This window comes from Schistocerca americana, chromosome 4 (assembly GCF_021461395.2).
Source record: "Schistocerca americana isolate TAMUIC-IGC-003095 chromosome 4, iqSchAmer2.1, whole genome shotgun sequence".
NCBI lineage: Eukaryota > Metazoa > Arthropoda > Insecta > Orthoptera > Acrididae > Schistocerca > Schistocerca americana.
The window spans coordinates 828,058,036-828,075,258 of NC_060122.1; the positions used below are offsets into that span (position 1 = coordinate 828,058,036).

A 17,223-nucleotide genomic window follows, 5' to 3' on the forward strand; every position below is an offset into this window, starting at 1 on the left:
GTAAATGCCAGATGGTAAAATGCAGGGTTTCTGAGTAGCCAACAACTTGCGAGTAGCAGGGTGAGACACCTTTTCGCTTCACTCAGATCTCCTGGACGGCAGCTCATTGAGATATATGGGACAGTCTCGGGAAGAGGCTGCACAGTCACCACTATAACTGATGCAGTGAGGAGGAGGAGGCCATCACCCTAGTGAGCATCCCTACAACAGGTTACACACCTGGCCGGGTGTTGACAGGACATCTGGTTAAGATTGTAATGATGACACTGGTAGCAGCACATCGAATTTGGAATGGTCGGACTGTGATAACTTCATAGCCTGCTTTGATCTTGGACGGAAGTACTTCACTGTGAAACATCAGAAAGAGAGTGCGTGTGGGCACTACGGATGCATCTACCTTTTTCATCACCCGATGGACTGCAAGGACACACTGATCAGAGAGGTATGTTTGAATTTCTGCCTCTGTCAGACCATCGAGTAGCCTAGTGCAAATAATACCATGTGAAGAATTCAGTGTGTGATGGGCCTCAATACGGATAGAATAGGCGTGGAGCAGAGACACTGCAAGCAGTTGTTGTGCATGAGAGTCAGAAGTAGTCCCCAAAAGAAAAGTGCCATTCTGTAAATGAGAGCTGGATTTCACAAGGCCGGCAATAGCATAAACACTTTTCTGAATAATAAACAGATTTACCGTGGCGAAGGACTGACCGGCTTCAGTATGTGAGACCACGAGGAGCCGTGGTGCAGCGCGACGGGTCTTTGAATCATTAGCCTCATTATGTTTACATTTAGTAGACATAGAATGTGGAGAAGAGGACTGGCTCGTTGTGAGAGAATCCCCCACGACTGCACAAGTCTCCGATGGCGCACTCCTTCCAACTGGGGGTCCCCCTCAGAGGGTGGGCATACCCGCCTTAGATGACTGTTCACACCTCAGGTCACACCTCCTGAACACCTGGCAGGGGGACCAATTGGCAAAGTAACAGTTCAAGCAGTCACCCCTCCCTGGGCATGGCCTGTACCTTGGGGTACGTGGCGAACCCTACCTGTCGACCCAGGGCTGAGAATTAAGCGTTACCAAGTCTCCTGTTACACATCAGACACATGGGACAGCCTTCAGGAGTGCACAGGGTGGAAGAAGAAAAAGAGGAACCTCAAACGCTGAAGCAGAGGAAGAACTGGAGAAGGGGAATGAAGAAAGAAAAGAGGAACAAAAAACAGTGGAGAGACTGTTCTGAAGTCAGGTTACTGAAAATGCAGAAAACGTTCCAAGAAACACCTCAAACATGTTCCCCAATGGAGGGGAAAAAAGAATAGCAAGAGACTAGACACGCAGCACGGAAGGGAAATGAAACTGCAATGGCTGGGGCGCTGTGGTAGCCAACCACAAACTCGCCAAAGAGCAGTGAGACACTGGAGGGGGGGATCCTACACTTGAATGGCCTTCTTTAGTCCTCCCATTCTTTTCAGTAGTAAAGAATCATCTTTTAAGGCTTCTTTACCTGTCTCTCTTTTATTGTCAAATCTACAAATTTCTGGTATGTTGTGCATACTCCTTGATCCTTTTACAACTTTTCTTAAAATAGTACAGTACTGTTTTTCAGGATCCTTACTTGTTCTGGCTATTTACAGCCTTCCCTTTTTCTGAAGATACTTTCGGAATGCACTACAACTTTCTATATTGCTCCCATAGGGACTGTGAAAACAAGATTAGGCTAATTACAGGGTGCACAGAGCCATTTAAACAGCCATTCCTCCCGTGTTCCATACATGAGTGGAATACAGAGAAATCCTAATAACTGGTATAATCGGAAGCACCTCTGCCATGCACTTCACAATGGTCTGCAGAGTTTGGATGCAAATGAGACCTGGATGTGCCAGAAGTTTTCATATAGATTACTTAACTATAAAACAAAATCAACAATGGAAAATCCAGGATGGATTGCTACTCACCATACAGAGGGGATGTTGAGTCACTGACAGGCACAACAAAGAGACTGCTATACATGTGAACTTTCAGCCAAATGGCCATCATCTACTGTAGAAAACACACACACAGATATTCATGCGAGCACAGCTCACACACATGCCTACTTTATCTCTCCACTGAGACTGGACTGCGAAGAACTGCACCAGGTGGGAGAAACCATCTGGGCTGTGGGGGTAAGGAGGAGGCTGGAGCAGGGAAGGGGGCGGACAGTAGGGTAGGGATGGGGAGGTGTAGAGCAGCTTGTGGGAGCAAGCATGGTTGGTGTGGGGACAGGGTAGGGCTGCTAGGTGCAGTCAGGAGGTTTGAGAAAAGGGAGGGGGGGGGGGGGGGGGGGGGGAAGAGAGACTAGTGGTTGCTTCAGTGCAACAGAAGGCTGTGTAGTTCTGGGGTGGGAGCAGTGAAAGGGATAAGAAGGTATAGGACAGGGACCAGTGAAGGATGAGGCCATGGGGGTTAGAGGAATATAGAATATACTGCACGAGAGTTCCCACCTGTGCAATTCAGAAAGGCTGCTGTTGGTAGAAAGGATCCAGATGGCACAGGCTGTGAAGCAGTAATCTGGGTGAACCACACTGTCTTGGGCAGCATGTTCAGCAACTGGTTAGTCTGTCTTTTGGCCGTAGTTTGTTGGTAGCCATTCATGCAGGCAGACAGTCTGTTGGTTGTCGTGCCCACATAAAACACAGCTCAGCGGTTGCAGCTTAGCTTGTAGATCACATGACTGCTTTCACAGGTAGCCCCGCCTTTGATGGAATAGGTGATGCTTGTAACTGGGCTGGAGTAGCTGGTGGTAGTGAGGCAATATATGGGACAGGTCTCGTTCTAGATCTGTTACAGGGATATGAGCCATGAGGTTGCAAGCGGGGGTAGAGTAGGGATGACAAGGATATGGCGTAGTTTCAGTGGGTGGCAGACTACCACTGTGGGAGGGGTGGGGAGGATCAACCCAGATTTTACACTACAAAACATTGTAAGGAACAGCTGTAACTGACCACTAAAAACACAGAAAATACAAAAAGGTAAGATATCAAAGAGATGGGATTGGAAAAGTTGAAAGAACCTGTCATTATTATGAGTTTCAATTGTGCCAACATCAGGTGATGCTGGAGCAATAAAGATTACATAATGAGACACTGAAAGTACAGCAAAATAACTGATTATCACTGAAATAGAGATGATACAGAATGCAGACTTGCAATGGCAAGAAAAGTGTTCATGGGGAAAATTTTACATGCAATTTAAACTAAGTGCAACCTTGGAGAGAAATAAAGGATACTTTGGAAATGGTACAGAAAAGAAAACAAGCTTTTGAAAAGTGCAGTGCCACAGAAGAATGCTGACAATCACATGAGCAGACTGGATAACTATTGAAGAGGTACTGATTGAAACCAAGGAGAAAAGACAATGTGAATAAAACAAGGGATTGGGTTAATGGGACATATCCTGACACACCAACAACTAGTATAAGTTGTGGTTATGCAGAGAAGATGAGGCTTTCACAGGATAGACTACTGTGAAAAGCTGCATCAAACTATAGTAGAGCTGGTAAAATAAGATCCTTCATAGATGCAGTGCGTTGGTACAGCTGCTTCAAGTGTATTCCCGAACCGATCACACAAAATGATTTTGTATACATTTCTATGGCAACACCACTGTGTTGTTGCAGCTCTATAGTTGACTTGTTTTTGCCTGAGACCATTTGATCTTCACAGTTGAAAGCTGGCAACACCACTGCCAACTGTCTGGGATCTTCTCTCGCCAACTGTGCTATTGTATTCTGACTTAAGACAACAACATCTGACATTCTAAACTGTATAGAAATATAGGCTATGTATAAAGCAAACTTAGGGACACAATAAATGGTCCCATAAATCATCACTGTGCAATGATGATCAAACATGCCTCACACCTAAAATATTTTCAGTGTCACAAGCACTATTTACAATCATCCATGCAACACATTCATCACAATCTTGTGAGCAATAGAACAGCCACAACAATTATGGTGTATATTAATGTTATCAGGTAGATGATGCATACCAACCTTCAATATTTTTGCATGATTTTTATGGTAATCTCTTACAAGAAATTCCAGCAAGGTCAACAACTTGTATTTTACAACCGCTTCAGGTAAATACTATAAATATAATTAATTTGGGCCTATAACTAAATGTATATCTTATGATGTACACATCTATCAATTTACAGTGTTGCAGAAGTGGTTTTCTGCAGATTTTTTTACACAGCAACCAATTCTTATGGTGCTGGGTTATCCCATATAACTTGCTGGTAGAGATTTACTTACCTCCTCTAGTTCAGTTCACAAAGTACAACAAACTATGAAGTGAAGGCAAGACCTTCTAGATTATTATGCTGCATCAAGTTGTTCTTAAATTTCTTCTTACACATTCAATGTTGTTGACCCCTCTGCTGGGATATTCAAGATTTTTTGGTGCTCTTGATAAAGATTCCAGCAGAGGGTACAATTTAAGAAAAACATGATGAAGCCTAATAACTTAGAATAAATACTATAGCATGACAACAACCACAAAAGCGCTTGCACACTTACATAAAACTAAGTGCCTACAACTATTCTAGGCTACAACTTATTCAGGGGTGGAAAATGAATTTTTTCTTATAGGTAATCTAGTTATTGAGATAAATGAAGTGTCGAATGCAACAAATAATAAAGTTTGTGTTTAACAAACTGACACATGCCATAATCAAATAATAACTGCTCCCCAGTAGTGGGAGCCACACAGATTATTATTTTGAATCAGTCATCACATTAAACCATGGTTCAACTATGGTTCTCACCTACATCCACCACTATTGAGCTCAATTAAACATACAGTAGTGCAATCTGCCACATTGATGAACAGCAGGCAACTTGTTTCTGAGCATTTCATGACAGGTGACACTTTGACTTACCCAAAACCAATAAAATGTCATTACATGATTCTAATTGCTCAGTTGTTGGCTTGCAGCCATCTGCCAACACATTTAGTGCATGCTACAGTAGTCCACTGATATATCATGTCTTTGACAGTCTCCTTGGTTTTAGGGTTGCAGATTACAGTCAATTTTCTATGTGAAGTGGATTACAGTATCACAATTGTGTTCTACAGTGGAGACATACCTTAAGTATCTCATCACTAACCAAGTTCAAGCACATACATCACAGCAATGGCTGAGGAATATGTCTTTTTCCCACAGCTGATACTGAATACATTTTTATTTCTGACATTTTCACTAATATAATTATTATAACTCATTCAGAATAATCAAGTGACAGAGCTAGTTATTCATTAGACAGCATCTGTAGTAACAGCTGATACTGAATACATTTTTATTTCTGACATTTTCACTAATATAATTATTATAACTCATTCAGAATAATCAAGTGACAGAGCTAGTTATTCATTAGACAGCATCTGTAGTAACAGCTAATCAGAGCACAAGTTTGGTCACATCTATTATGTGCACTGTGCTACCTCATCTGCTGGTTACCAGTCAACTGTGGTCTGTACAGACAATTGTTGTGATTTATTCTTATATGCTTTTTCAGAGTGGTATGGCTCTTATTTTTCCCGAGGGCATGCAGCTTTACTGTATGGTTAAATGATGATGGTGTCCTTTTGGGTAAAATATTACGCAGGTAAAATAGTCCCCCATTCGGATCTCTGGGCGGGGACTACTTAGGAGGACGTCGTTATCAGGAGAAAGAAACTGGCGTTCTACGGATCGGAGCACGGAATGTCAGATCCCTTAATTGAGCAGGTAGGTTAGAAAATTTTAAAAGGGAAATGGATAGGTTAAAGTTAGATATAGTGGGAATTAGTGAAGTTCTGTGGCAGGAGGAACAAGACTTTTGGTCAGGCGAATACAGGGTTATAAATACAAAATCAAACAGGGGTAATGCAGAAGTCGGTTTAATAATGAATAAAAAAAAATAGGAATGCGAGTAAACTACTAAAAACGGCATCGTGAATGCATTATTGTAGCAAAGATAGACACGAAGCCCACGCCTACTACAGTAGTACAAGTTTATATGCCAACTAGCTCTGCAGATGATGAAGAAATTGATGAAATGTATGATGATATAAAAGAAATTATTCAGGTAGTGAAGGGAGACGAAAATTTAATAGTCATGGGTGACTGGAATTCAATAGTAGGAAAAGGGAGGGAAGGAAACGTAGTAGGTGAATATGGATTGGGGCTAAGAAATGAAAGAGGAAGCCGCCTGGTAGAATTTTGCACAGAGCACAACTTAATCATAGCTAACACTTGGTTCAAGAATAATAAAAGAAGGCTGTATACATGGAAGAAGCCTGGAGATACTGACATGTTTCAGATAGATTATATAATGGTAAGACAGAGATTTAGGAACCACGTTTTAAGACATTTCCAGGGGCAGATGTGGACTCCGACCACAATCTATTGGTTATGAACTGTAGATTAAAACTGAAGAAACTGCAAAAAGGTGGCAATTTAAAGAGATGGGACCTGGATAAACTGACTAAACCAGAGGTTGTACAGAGTTTTAGGGAGAGCATAAGGCAACAACTGACAGGAATGGGGGAAAGAAGTACAGTAGAAGAAGAATGGGTAGCTTTGAGGGATGAAGTAGTGAAATTAGCAGAGGATCAAGTAGGTAAAACGACGAGGGCTAGTAGAAACGCTTGGGTAACAGAAGAAATATTAAATTTAATTGATGAAAGGAGAAAATAATAATGCAGTAAACGAAGCAGGCAAAAAGGAATACATATGTCTCAAAAATGAGATCGACAGGAAGTGCAAAATGGCTAAGCAGGCATGGCTCGAGGACCAATGTAAGGATGTGGAGGCTTATCTCACTAGGGGTAAGATAGATACAGCCTACAGGAAAATTAAAGAGACCTTTGGAGAAAAGAGGACCACTTGTATAAATATCAAGAGCTCAGATGGAAACCCAGTTCTAAGCAAAGAATGGAAAGCAGAAAGATGGAAGGAGTATATAGAGGGTCTATACAAGGGCGACGTACTTGAGGACAATACAGGGTGATTCAAAAAGAATACCACAACTTTAAAAATGTGTATTTAATGAAAGAAACATAATATAACCTTCTGTTATACATAATTACAAAGAGTATTTAAAAAGGTTTTTTTCACTCAAAAACAAGTTCAGAGATGTTCAATATGGCCCCCTCCAGACACTCGAGCAATATCAACCCGATACTCCAACTCGTTCCACACTCTTTGTAGCATATCAGGCTTAACAGTTTGGATAGCTGCTGTTATTTCTCGTTTCAAATCATCAATGGTGGCTGGGAGAGGTGGCCGAAACACCATATCCTTAACATACCCCCATAAGAAAAAATCGCAGGGGGTAAGATCAGGGCTTCTTGGAGGCCAGTGATGAAGTGCTCTGTCACGGGCTGCCTGGCGGCCGATCCATCGCCTCGGGTAGTTGACGTTCAGGTAGTTACGGACAGATAACTGCCAACCTTTTTCGTAGGACTCTCCATACAGTTGATTGTGGAATTTGCAGCTCTCTGCTAGCTCTGCGAGTCGATTTTCCTGGGCTGCGAACAAATGCTTGCTGGATGCGTGCTACATTTTCATCACTCATTCTCGGCCGTCCAGAACTTTTCCCTTTGCACAAACACCCATTCTCTGTAAACTGTTTATACCAATGTTTAATACACCACCTATCAGGAGGTTTAACACCATACTTCGTTCGAAATGCACGCTGAACAAGTGTCGTCGATTCACTTCTGCCGTACTCAATAACACAAAAAGCTTTCTGTTGAGCGGTCGCCATCTTAGCATCAACTGACGCTGATGCCTAGTCAACAGCGCCTCAAGCGAACAAATGTACAACTAAATGAAACTTTATAGCTCCCTTAATTCGCTGACAGATAGTGCTTAGCTCTGCCTTTTGTCGTTGCAGAGTTTTAAATTCCTAAAGCTGTGGTATTCTTTTTGAATCACCCTGTATTATGGAAATGGAAGACGATGTAGATGAAGATGAAATGGGAGATACGATACTGCGTGAAGATTTTGACAGAGCACTGAAAGACCTGAGTCGAAACAAGAAATACTGACGGTCTTGGAAGAGCCAGTCCTGACAAATCTCTACCATCTGGTGAGCAAGATGTATGAGACACGTGAAATACCCTCAGACTTCAAGAAGAATATAATAATTCCAATCCCAAAGAAAGCAGATGCTGACAGATGTGAAAATTACCGAGCAATCAGTTTAATAAGTCACAGATGCAAAATACTAACGTGAATTCTTTACAGACGAATGGAAGAACTGTTAGAAGCCGACCTCAGGAAGATCAGTTTGGATTCCATAGAAATATTGGAACACGTGAGGCAATACTGACCCTACGACTTATCTTAGAAGCTAGATAAGGAAAGGCAAACCTAAGTTTCTAGCATTTGTAGACTTAGAGAAAGCTTTTGACAACGTTGACTGGAGTACTCTCTTTCAAATTCTGAAGGTGGCAGGGGTAAAATACAGGGAGCAAAAGGCTATTTACAATTTATACTGAAACCAGATGGCAGTTATAAGAGTCGAGGGGCATGAAAGGGAAGTGGTGATTGGGAAGGGAGGCAGACAGGGTTCTAGCCTCTCCCTGATGTTATTCAATCTGTATACTGAGCAAGCAGTAAAGGAAACAAAAGAAAAATTGAGAGTAGTTATTAAAATCCATGGAGAAGAAATAAAAACTTTGAGGTTCGCCAATGACATTGTAATTCTGTCAGAGACAGCAAAGAACTTAGAAGAGCAGTTGAACAGCATGGATAGTGTCTTGAAAGGAGGATATAAGATGAACATCAACAAAAGCAAAACGAGGATAATGAATGTAGTCGAATTAAGTCGGGTGATGCTGAGGGAATCAGATTAGGAAATGAGACACTTAAAGTAGTAACTAGGAGTTTTGCTATTTGGGGAGCAAAATAACTGATGATGGTCGAAGTAGAGATGATATAAAATGTAGACTGGCAATGGCAAGGAAAGCGTTTCTGAAGAAGAAAAATTTGTTAACATCGAGTATAGATTTAAGTGTCACGAAGTCGTTTCTGGAAGTATTTGTATGGAGTGTAGCCATGTATGGAAGTGAAACATGGACGATAAATAGTTTGGACAAGAAGAGAATAGAAGCTTTCAAAATGTGGTGCTACAGAAAAATGCTGAAGATTAGATGGGTAGATCATGTAACTAATGAGGAGGTATTAAATAGAATTGGGGAGAAGAGGAGCTTGTGGCACAACTTGACTATAAGAAGGGATCGGTTGGTAGGACATGTTCTGAGGCATCAAGGGATCACCAATTTAGTATTGGAGGGCAGCGTGGAGGGTAAAAATCGTAGATGGAGACCAAGAGATGAATACACTAAACAGATACAGAAGGATGTAGGTTGCAGTAGGTACTAGGAGATGAAGAAGCTTGCACAGGGTAGAGTAGCATTGAGAGCTGCATCAAACCAGTTTCAGGAATGAAGACCACAACAACAACAACAACAACGTTTCTTATATAGAATGTGTAGAGCTAACTGCATAATTGCTTGCAAAAGTGATAAGACTATAATGTCGTCATCTCCCCTCCTCCCCATAAATCATTTTCATTGTCAATTTGAAGCATACTGTGTGAATGAACAATAGCACCTAAGATCAACAATTGCAAAATTACATCATAAACAGGTTACAGTGGATTGATTGACACAAGCTATGAGCGCACAAAGCTGAAATACACACAAGCTTCTCTCACAATGTATTAAATATACTTGAGCAAGATACTATTATGTATAAGTTCCAACCATGTGTAGTCTATTTATGAGAAATGTCAACTTGTTCAAGGAAGCAGTGGGAAAAATTCTGTTTACAACAAAATAGTTACATAATCCCTATACATTTTCTATTTTCCTATTGATTCATGAAACTGCATCTGCAACAAATGCAAGGAAATCATGCTGCTGAGTGCTGAGAGAGAGAGGGAGGGAGAGGGAGAGGGAGAGAGAGAGAGAGAGAGAGAGAGAGAGAGAGAGAGAGAACCTTATCAGGTAATGAAAAGTGTGTAGGCAGACAACAGTAGTTCAAAAACCTGAACAAGTTTGTTATACAAATCCTCCTAGTCCAGTGCAAACATTCTCAAGAGATAATATTGAGATTAAATTGTATGGAAATTTATTAGTTAATGCGCACATTCTTGGTAAGAATTATGTGGTAGTTATCAGTGTTGCAATACTTGATAAATTCTGCATTAATTTTCTGAACAAGAACGTCTAGGAAACTGTAAAAGATGCTTCACACAAGCCTATCGTGATCAAGCACCTAAAAAGTATTTCTCTCCAGTGGAAATACGAAGAACCACAAACGTGTATATACTACATCAAAACTTGTAAAACACTTACAGCTTGTGTCATTCAAACTCTTGAGCTAGTATACAAATTCACAGGGTGTAGCTTAACAATTCAATGAAGGACATCACTTTAAAAGTAACAAAAGCTTTTGTTTCCTCATCTCAAAGTTTCTAAAGCTGGGGCCTACAGGAGTCCGAAAAATAAACGTATTCAGAGTTTGGAAACCGTGCAATTACCTGCAACATGTACAGACGCCTACATACAGAATCTAAATAGCATCTCAGCTAGTAGTGTGGGGACAAGTAGACCACTGTGTTTCGTAAAACAAAATATTTTTTATGAAATAAATTCGTGCCATTACTTCTGTGAATTATTACTTTTAATAAACAATCTACAACCACGGCTCAAAATCTACCAACACATAATTAAATTGGCAGGTTTCTGCTTTAATTCAAGATATAACTATCGCTACTAAACAGTGACTGCATTATACATCTTTTTTCAAAGTAACTTTTCAATGGATGCCTATACCTTAACACAACCCCGACCTAGCTCTGCTTTGGCGGTTTCATTGCCTTTATGATCTATTAGATCTTCGCAATCCAAGAACTCCAGGGGGCTGTGAAAAGAGAAAAATAAGAACGACTCAAAGTACAACCAACAGTCCAAAACAAGCAATTTAAGAACACGTCTTACAGAAAAGAGCAATTAACGTAGGGTCCGTATGGATTATATTCCACATTATTATTATTATTTTTCGTTTGGTTTGCAGCAATCGTTGTTAGCAAGCACAAGACTGAAGCAATACACAAAACATACTTCATACTTTAGAGCGACCTGCCATACACATCCTCCAACTATGACAAATCACAAGATAGGGAAAAAAAAAAAAAAAAAACTTTAACACCAAACCTAGTACACACTACCTCCCACCACACTGTTCAATATACACTAATCGCTACCCAAACACTCATCAGTCATCTGTCACGTTTACCTCAGCGACTATATAGAAGCATGTAAACATTTCAAGGATGTTAATACCTGTCGGAGAGTTTTTGCTTTCCTACATAAAAACTTTGCCCGCAGATTTTGAATTTTATTATAGGCGGGTAAAGAGAGGGGGATTCCCGCCGTCCCGAGTAAGCGGAACTCTGGCCATCAAAACATTCTATAGTGTTATGTTTCATTGGTAAAAATGAGCAACTAGACAAAACCAATGATTCGTACAATACTCACAATACCAGGAGGAAGAGGACCTCCATTATGAATTAAGAAACCTTAGTATTGTACAAAAAGGGATCCATTACACGAACTGCAAGGTGTCCAATGTTCTTCCACCGTTACTGAAATCACTTGTTGACAAGCTTCCCAAAGTTAAACAGCAGCTCAAACACTATCAATAGAGAATTCTATTTATTCGGATGAAGAATATTTCAGTTCTGTTAACTCTAACTGGTTTTTGCACTCTTGTGCGTTGCGATAGTTGGAATCATTGTTAACGTTTCTATGTTTTGTATGTAGCTACTAAGATCTACCTTTATTTTAACTATTTTAAGTGTGATTTTGTCTGTACCTATTAATGTGTATTAACTCTTATACCTATGTCTTCTCTTGCAAGATGTTTTTTTATGTGTTCCTTTTGTATAACCTGTAATAATCTGACGTACTACATCCATGCGAATGTCTCGTCGTATTGGATTTATGGGATCTAAATAAATAAATAAAATTTCAAATGGCGGCATCGACACTGGTAGTCCCGTCACTCACGTCATGACTCCGTTAAAGTTTTGACAGCTGACGTCATCCGGTCGCTATTGATCACGTAACCCCCAAGGTTATTCCCTTCCAACACATGGCCATGCACAGATACCCGTATTTCATTTGATCGTCGTATTGTTGGTTGATATCAATTGTTTGTTGCTCGTTAATTATTACGAACTGTTTCGTTTCGTTATTTCTTTTGCTGAAATTCATAATTTTATAACAAAAGACGAAAGATTAATAGAAGCAATGAGGCAGCAGTTTGAAATGTAGTACGGTACATGATCACATGAAATTACTAAATCCGCAAACTAAGTTGACACTGCCGGGAGCGACCATAAAGGAATTTCCCATATACAGTCGTTCCCATCAGATACCGCGCCAAGTGTTGGTTTCGTTAGCACGGATAATAGTCCTCCACTCCATTTACAGACTAAATTTTTATACATACGGGCACTGTATATTTCCCAATGAAATAGATTGCAATATGGCTGCATATTGAAGTGAAAAAAGTACTGTAGGTAGAACGCAATTGATTAGTAAATGGAATTTATTTATACATTGTCACATATTTTTGTTGTTTCTTAAAGAAATGGACTGAAACCTCTAGAGACTGCAACAGTGACAAAATTCTTTTTTGTGAAGTATAAATCAAGTGATGTCCCCCACCACCACCACCGCACTTGCATTCAAGTTAGCTCTTCCAAACACCTATGTTGAGAATGCTACTTCAACAGCTTTCAAGCTGGCGAAAAGTGAAATTATTCGTAAAGGAGTTGCACAGCATTTGGAGGACGTTAAGTTCACTCATTAACACTTGTGGGTGACATTACATTCACCTCAGTGACAATTTTCTGTGACGCCACTACGACGTATACATCCCCAGTTTCGACCATTTAGGATGTCTGACGACTTTCGTCTTAGTATCTAATCTGGGTGCAGTGTGCCTTCCAAAGCACGAAGCTCACATATTGTATACTTGCTTCCATAACTTAATGAGTTCGAAGTAATGTGACTGGTTAATGTAATCAGTACCTAATTACTTCCAAGCATGAAAGAATAACTAACCAGGATATATTCATTTCAGAAATGCCACCTGCAAATGCAGAATCATTGTGTATGTCTCATAAGTATTAATAAATGGAATTGTACTTACACATTGTGCACCAGTGGGTAAATCACATCTTGGCTCATCTTGTTCAAGTTCACCTGTTTATTGACTTTGCTGTAATTTACATGATGATTCATTTCACATCCATACACACAACATTATGTTGTCTAGTTACATATACAAAGTTAAACATGCTTTGCAAACCTGAATAATAAATATGTTATTCTCTAATACACTTCTAAAAAGATTGTAAACATGGAGCATAGCTGTGACTACAGTAACCTATTCTTGCTAACAAATTAAATCAGCAGCTTATTATCTTCAACTAGTACACGCACTGCAATTTTGTAAATTATTGCTACTTCTTCTTTCTTAGAAAGTGAGGACCTACTAACTTCATACTCATTATTTTCATATGCATTTTCATATACATTTCTTCTGTATATGCACTTTAATTGAAGATGTTTGGAAAAGAAGGATCCTAAAATATCCAGCTCGTAAATTCTCTTTTATACATTATAGACAGTAGAGACTAAGTTATCTTTTAACTCTTTTTCAAATGTATCAGTCTTTTCTATGGTCTTTAATCGAGTGGTAGCAAGTTTATTTTACCAGATGATCAACATGTTTCGAATATTTACTGGTATTTGTGTGTTTCGTCGTTATTGTGTAAATTACACTGGGCAACAATAAAAATGTATTGGGCTTAAAAATAGTAAATTTATATGTATTTCCATCTGCCGAATTCAACGATCACCATAAATATGACAGATTAGCTCTTGTTTTGAAGATAAAGTGACATTTCACTTTTTAGAGTGAAGATTTTAAATTTGGGGGAACTTTTTTTGGGAGTTGGCACACCTGTCAAATAACAAAATACAAATGCTCTTCAGCTGCTTGAAGTCATAAACATAGGTACTGTTGCTGTGACTATGAATTACATGTAGTTTCTACTCAAATTAATGCAACATTTCTGGTTCGCAAGTGCTTTTTTAGTATATAATTTGTAAAAATGCCACGAAAATGTGTAAATATGTAAAAAAATAACATTTGTGATATTTGTGGTGCAATAACATTATCCTCACAGAAACGCAATCTGACGCCTCTTGTAAAGACTTCCTATCAGTATTATTTCGGTATGAAAGTAGGGGACCAAGATAAGTCTTGGACTTCACGTATATGTTGCAAAGCATGTTCAGTTACACTGCGAGAATGGCTGAAAAAGAAGAAACGATCTATTTTGCTGTGCCTATGATTTGGTGGGAGCCTACAAACCATACATCTGACTGCTATTTCTGCCTGACTCCACCTATAAAGGCAGGATTGTCTATGAAGTAAAGAAGAACAGTTCAATACCCGAATCTTCCATCTGCTATTCGACCCATGCCACATTTGGATAGTTTACAAGTTCCTACTCCACCCGAAAATGTGTGTTTGAAGTAGAAAATGAAGACAGTGTGCCACAAGAAGAACCAAACAAGCCTTCCACATCCCATGACCCTGATTTTGAGGGAAAAGATGATAAACCGCACAGACTGAGTCAAGCGGAATTAAGTGATCTCATTACAGACCTTGGCCTGTCAAATGAGAATGCATAAATTCTTGGGTCTCGACTACACCAATGGAATCTTCTCAAAGCGATGTGAGAATCTCACAGTGCAGAAAGCGTCACATGGAACTGCTTCCCTTTTTGAAGAAGAAAAATAATCTTGTTGTTTGCTGCGACATTAATGGCTTGATGAAACCATTGAATTTGAACCACGATCCAACTGAATGGAGGCTATTCATAGACTCCTCCAAGCTTAGTTTGAAAGCTGTGGTACTTCACAATGGGAACCGTCTTTCATCTATTCCTGTTGGTCATGTTGTTTACACGAAGGAGACATAAGCAAATATGACAGCTCTCTTGGACTCAAATATCATGAACACAAATGGAAAATCTGTGGTGATCTAAAAGTCATTGCCATACTCTTAGGAATGCAACTGGGTTACACAAACCATTGCTGCTTCTTATGTACGTGGGACAGTAGAGATAGGAAATTGCACTATATTAAAGAAGACTGGCCTGCAAGAAATCTTCATCCTAGCGAGAAAAATGTCGTTGCCAAGCTTCTTGTGGACCCAAAAGGCGTTCTTCTTGCACCCCTGCATATTAAGCGGGGTTTGATGAAAAACTTTGTCAAAGCTACGAACCGAGAAGGACAGGCTTTTAAGTACATAAGAGAGAAATCTTCGAAATTAAGTGATGCAAAAGTTAAGGAAGGCATTTTTGTTGGACCACAAATAAGAGAACTTGTAAAGGATCCCGCATTTGACCAAGTTTTGGAGGGGAAAGAAAAGGAAGCTTGGGAAGCCTTCAAGGGTGTTGTTAATGGATTTTTAGGCAACAAAAGGGATGACAACTACAAGCATTTGGTGACAGTGCTCCTCCAAAAATACCATAACTTTGGATGCAACATGTCCCCTAAGATCCATTTTCTCCACTCCCACCTATACTTTTTCCCTCCTAGTTGTGGAGCTGTTAGTGATGAACATGGTGAGAGATTCCATCAGGACATTTCTGTTATGGAACAAAGATATCAGGGCCGTTGGAATGAAGTAACGCTTGCGGATTACTGTTGGTCTTTGTGTAGGGATTCCGCGGAACACCATTACAAGAGGCAAGCTAAAGGATGACGAAGTCAACAGGCCACCACATGATTCTCTTCAGACACGACCATCTGCGAAGTATTTTTCCAGCAATTTAGAACTCTTAGCATGTAATTACCAGAAAAAAAATCAAATGCACTTTCATTGTTATTAGCATGTATGTAATTAAAATGTATCCTTTTCTCTCAATCCATTAATATGTAATACTTCCACCTTGTGTATATAATAGAAACTAGAGCTAATAAAAGTTTTTCATTGTCATATTTGTTTTTCTCAATCCAAAATTAGTAGGAATTGCCTCATGAAAGCTCGAAACATTCAAAAATAATTTTTTTGTTGCCCAGTGTTATTGACAAGACAACTTACTCCTGTGAGAGACCAGTCTTATATATACAGAACATTAAATATTAAAGAACAAACTTTTCTTAAATTAATGAGAACGTCACACAGCCTTTTAGAAAGGTGAAGGTAAAAAAACGTAGCAATATTTCAACCAGTGGAGAAACTACAATCTACTTCTTAATGGGACAACTCTACCACTACCCCCATTGAGGATTCTAGAAATATGTACCTCTGTTTTTGTTTTAGACCTCCCGGAGGTTTTAACTGCAGATATGTTTTTACCATACATGTAATTATCTGAAACAGTATATATATATATATATATATATATATATATATATATATATATATATATATATATATATATATATATATACAGGACATACGTCGTAATTTAAAACCTATACATCGTAATTTAAAACCTATCAGCTGTGATATTCAACTAAGTGAAGAAATCCAATATAGCTTCTCTGAATTCTCGGAACTTTATGTGACCTCAAAAGTCGATAGACATTCACAATAGTTGAAACCATGGCGGTAAGAATAAAGTGGTCCCCACTCTGACACACCAGAAATCGCGCTGTAGCCATCGCAGAAGGCCTGATTTTTGTAACAGAAGATGTATAATGGGGCCACTCACACTGAGGCAGCTGACTGTTGTGCAGTGCTGCCATGGTTTCCCAATGGTGCAGCGTTTCCTGCTGTACCATGCACTTGTCCTTCATGCACACACAACTACATATTTCTCAAACGACTTTAAGGAAACCGTTTGCCTAAAAAATGTGACAGTTTCGCGTGTTAGTGTCTGACACCACTACTTGAATAGTTATGATGTTTCAAATTTAAGTAACCCATTCATCGAGTGTGTATTGAAAAATATAGCAGCTAGCTACTTTAAGTATCGTGCACTTTGAGCTATGTATTGTGAAAGATATGTAGCTAACGTATTGAAGTTAGTTTTAAGGCAGAAAGCAGTGACATCTGTTCCCAGTTCAGACTAAATACATTTTTAATAGTGG

General features: G+C 39.4%; 1 protein-coding gene across 1 annotated transcript in view; it reads right to left on the bottom strand.

Moving 5' to 3' along the window:
• Positions 1 to 11,242, bottom strand: part of LOC124612485 (TM2 domain-containing protein CG11103) — a 35,592-nt gene extending 24,350 nt beyond the window's left edge. The window contains exons 1-2 of the mRNA XM_047140719.1: positions 11,038 to 11,242; positions 10,873 to 10,960 (exon numbers count right to left, since the gene is read on the bottom strand). Coding sequence (XP_046996675.1) covers positions 10,873 to 10,960; positions 11,038 to 11,165 — 216 coding nt within the window. The 5' untranslated portion in view covers positions 11,166 to 11,242. The remainder of the gene's footprint in view (positions 1 to 10,872; positions 10,961 to 11,037) is intronic.
• Positions 11,243 to 17,223: the final 5,981 nt, after the last annotated feature.